The sequence below is a fragment of the Miscanthus floridulus genome, chromosome 2 (assembly GCF_019320115.1).
Source record: "Miscanthus floridulus cultivar M001 chromosome 2, ASM1932011v1, whole genome shotgun sequence".
Classification (NCBI taxonomy): domain Eukaryota; kingdom Viridiplantae; phylum Streptophyta; class Magnoliopsida; order Poales; family Poaceae; genus Miscanthus; species Miscanthus floridulus.
The window spans coordinates 24769583-24773280 of record NC_089581.1 but is presented as its reverse complement, the minus strand read 5'-3'; the positions used below and the strand labels follow the sequence as shown (position 1 = coordinate 24773280).

The 3698-nt window shown below is 47.6% G+C and overlaps 1 protein-coding gene across 1 annotated transcript; it reads right to left on the bottom strand.

Annotated features, from left to right (window-relative positions):
• Nucleotides 1–1656: 1656 nt before the first annotated feature.
• On the bottom strand, nt 1657–2957 carry LOC136538247 (uncharacterized). The gene is made up of 2 exons (XM_066530235.1): nt 2366–2957; nt 1657–1708 (listed from the first exon to the last, which is right to left on the bottom strand). The coding sequence occupies exons 1-2, from the start codon at nt 2593–2595 to the stop codon at nt 1669–1671; spliced, it is 270 nt and encodes an 89-aa protein (XP_066386332.1). The 5' UTR covers nt 2596–2957; the 3' UTR covers nt 1657–1668.
• Between the last annotated feature and the right edge of the window lie 741 nt (nt 2958–3698).

The window sequence follows — 3698 nt, the reverse complement described above, 5'->3', positions numbered from 1 at the left end:
TCCTTTTTTGGACAAAGATTGTACATCTATATCTATACTATAAATATCTAATATTAAAGAGCAAAATGATTCTTCTATCTGTCTTTTTTTTTAACTTTCAAAAGTGCCTTGTCATCTCTCCTAATCAGTATCTGACCCGGACTCACGATCCGTGCTCATACAAATTAGAAACACACGTGTTAGTACGTCTAGTGACGATATGAAGTTTGATTCCGATACATATTGGAATAGATAACACGACTATTGCATAAATCTCTAAACCACAAGTCATTCCTGTGAATGCATAATAAAATGTAAGTTTGATTGCATCGGACGAGCATATTTGATCTTAAGGGCCCAGGGCGTCAGGTTTACCGTAGCAGAGCTCTCGAAAATGTAGGGCCGGCACTGCAAGGTACATGGGCTAAATACCAGTAATTCCCAATTTCCCATGCATGCAGCTGAAACTGAACTCGTAATAGTTTTTTTCCTTGTAGCAAATCAGGTAGCAGCAGACTTGTTTGTCACTCCGGCTAGGGCGCCGGCCATCGATGGGTGTGCCGACGATTCGCAGTGGTCTCGACTCTCGATCAGTAGTAGTCCTCTCCTCCCCCACTCATCATTTATCAGTATCCATATGACCATATCCTTTCCTTGGGATAGAACGCGCGCGATCAGCACGGAATCCTCAAAATGCGTGACTCGATAGCTGCAGCGGCAGCAAAAGATAAAGCAAAACTAGCTAGATTAAAGACATGAGATGCTGCCTGCAGCGTGCGAAAGTGGCCAAAGCAAGGTAACGCCAATGCCGATGCCGTCGAACAAAGGAGGCCGACACCGACGCCGAGGCCGGAGCCGGCGCCGGTGGCCACTACGCCCAAGAACGTAACCAAGGCGGCCGGCGCTTTAGATCGACATGAACCTCTGCCAGAAACGTTCCTGGTTCGTCCCTAGCTTCCCAATGATCAGTTCGCCTTACTTGATTGGTGACTACTGTACATGCATGCGTGAGGTGATGTGGTCATGTCATGTGGATGGGATTTGTTGCCTCTTTCAGCCCTTTCAAAGCAACACACACACACACAGTCGTTTAAAGTGATGATCATCGGGAACAAGGAAAGCCAAACCGCATGCTAACTAAAATTAATAAATATGTATGTGCCAAGAATTCATACTCTTTTGTTCATCAATATTCGAGCATTGTGTGAGCTTTACTCGTACTCTCTATGTGAGTGATTGGAGTTGAGGACTAGTGTGCTCTACTCTCTATGTGAGTGATTGGAGTTGAGGACTAGTGTGCTCCTTTTAACACCGTTGACACCCCCCCTCCCAAATTAAAGAAGAAAAGAAAAAGAGAGAAGAACATCAAAAACCTCATCGAGAGATATCAGAAGATCCAGATCGATCACTTTGGCCAAAGTGAAGACCGGCCACCGTACCATCCTGTACGCGTATGACCTTGCGATCTTGGTCTCCCAGCTCCTTTCTCACCCTCTAATACATGCATACATATATAAGTGTCTTCACTCGGGTCATCGTCGTCGAGACGTCGACCATCATGAGCACCACCACCACCATGGCCATCAACTAGCAAGAGTGACCTATGGAACCTTCCATTCCATTCTTCCCCGCATCACTGTGCTCGCTCGCTCTTTACCCTCTGTATAGTACTGCTGCATCGTCGCCACCCTACACTCTCGTCGACGGTGCTTCTCCCCATCTCGCTCTCCTGAAAATAAAGCATCAAGCGAATGATGATTAGGACAGGGCAAAAAAAATTGGCACCGGTGAATCGAGCGAGGTCAGTGTTCAATGGGGCCCATATACATGCATGTGGTTGCCAAGATATTCTATACACTGCATGATCGATCTGTAGTATTACTTGTTGTGCAATCATTTGTTGTTTCTTTCATGCTATCTACTCCTTGTTGCATGTGAGTATCAATCACTACTTGCCTATATATTTGCCTGGTCTCGACGAGCGCAAACATCGAGGCGGGTACTACTATGTTTGTGACGCCATTTCTTTGGTCCCCACGTACACTATCTAGCCAAACGTCGTTTTCTGATGATATAAACTGCCAGAGCAGGTTCATCTTGCAAACGCAAACCTTTGGAATGTATTTGCAAGATGAAGCTCTTAGACACGGTGACTGTATTAGCTAGTCAGAACCAAATGGAGGCGATATATGGCTGTCATGATGCGGCTGTGAGCCGGCCTGTGACATGTAAAAACGCATGCATTCTTTACTACAAGCAAAGCTCTGTCCAGAGGTTTAATTTGCAGTACTAAATGTAATTAGAAGCATATATAGGTGCAACAATGATTATATATATGTTCTAGTACACTATATAAGGCACTACTTATATTAAACGAGATCAGTACCTGTTATGAATAGGATCAGGTCCGTTGGGCACCTTCCTCTTGCTGTCCGCCGCCACCGCCGGCGGCGGCGTCCTAACTACACCAGCAGTAGTCGGCGTTGTTGCGACAACAGGGCTAGCAGGAGGAGCGGTGGCGGCGCCGCCAACAGTCCCTGCGGCAGGCCTGGTGCCGTTCGCCATTGCCGCGGACAAGAGCGCCACACAGATGAGCAAGGCCAGCCTTCTGCCCATTGCTGTTGCTGCTTCTGTTTTGAGGTGATCAGTGATCAGTGATCACACACTACCTTCTACTGTATAAGCTAACTACCTAGTCACTTGCAAAGCTTTCGATCTCTCTTGCAAATTGCAAGCTGTGATCACCTGCAACTAACTGCTATCTCTCCATAACGCTAGCGCCCTCCCTGTCGATGCTGCAGAGATGGCGGCGGTTTTAAAGGGAGATCTATGCAAAGGCTGATCGATGCAGAGAGAATATACGAAAGGGATATGTATGGTTCTTGGGTGCAAGCAACTGAGCAAGCAAGCGGCAGAGGCGAGTGACGACTGACAGGCCGTAGTGCTGAAGGAAGAGAGTGCGTGTGTTGTGTATGATCCTGGGCTCCTGGCTATCTGCAACTAACTCCCTCATGACGATGTTATATATATGTAGATTCTGCTGCTAGCTTTGGAGTTCGATCCAATGATGCCGATTGATGCTATGTGGTGGAGGCAGATGTGTGGCGAGGGCACATTGCTGTTTGTCGACTGGCTTTGGCTTCTCGCTCCTTTGTTGGTTCGCTCAAAAAGTACAAATCAGGAACACCAGGGTCTAGTCATGATCAGCCCATGAAACATTGAAACACAGGTGCAGAGAGCAGAGCAGAGTGTGACAACCGAGGAAGCTAAGACAGGGAAGTTCCAAAAGAGCAGTACTCCTACTGCATTGCCAGCAGCAAGGGCAAAGCGATCGATCCAGGAGTGGTATTCATCTTGTCTGCAGGGGCCTACACTGCGGGCCTGAGCAAACTGATGATTAGCATGCCGAGTTTGCACTAAAATTGCCGTGGCTGGTACGACCAGAAGCAGGCATGATGGCTGCATGCGTAGTAGGAGCACTACGTTCCTGCGGCATGGCACCAATGATTTCGCTGCATATGATGCTTCTGTTGGTGCCAACGAGGCAGCCTGACCCAGACTGAGAAGTGAGAAAGCAGCGGTAGAAACAGTCAGTGACAAGACCAACACCGTTCGTCTGGTTGTTGTCCCTGCCAGTGATCGCAATTGGACGGGTGTGACCTCCACTATCCTCACCTAGGAAACACCCTTTGTTCTTTTTTTAGTCCTGATCTTGATAT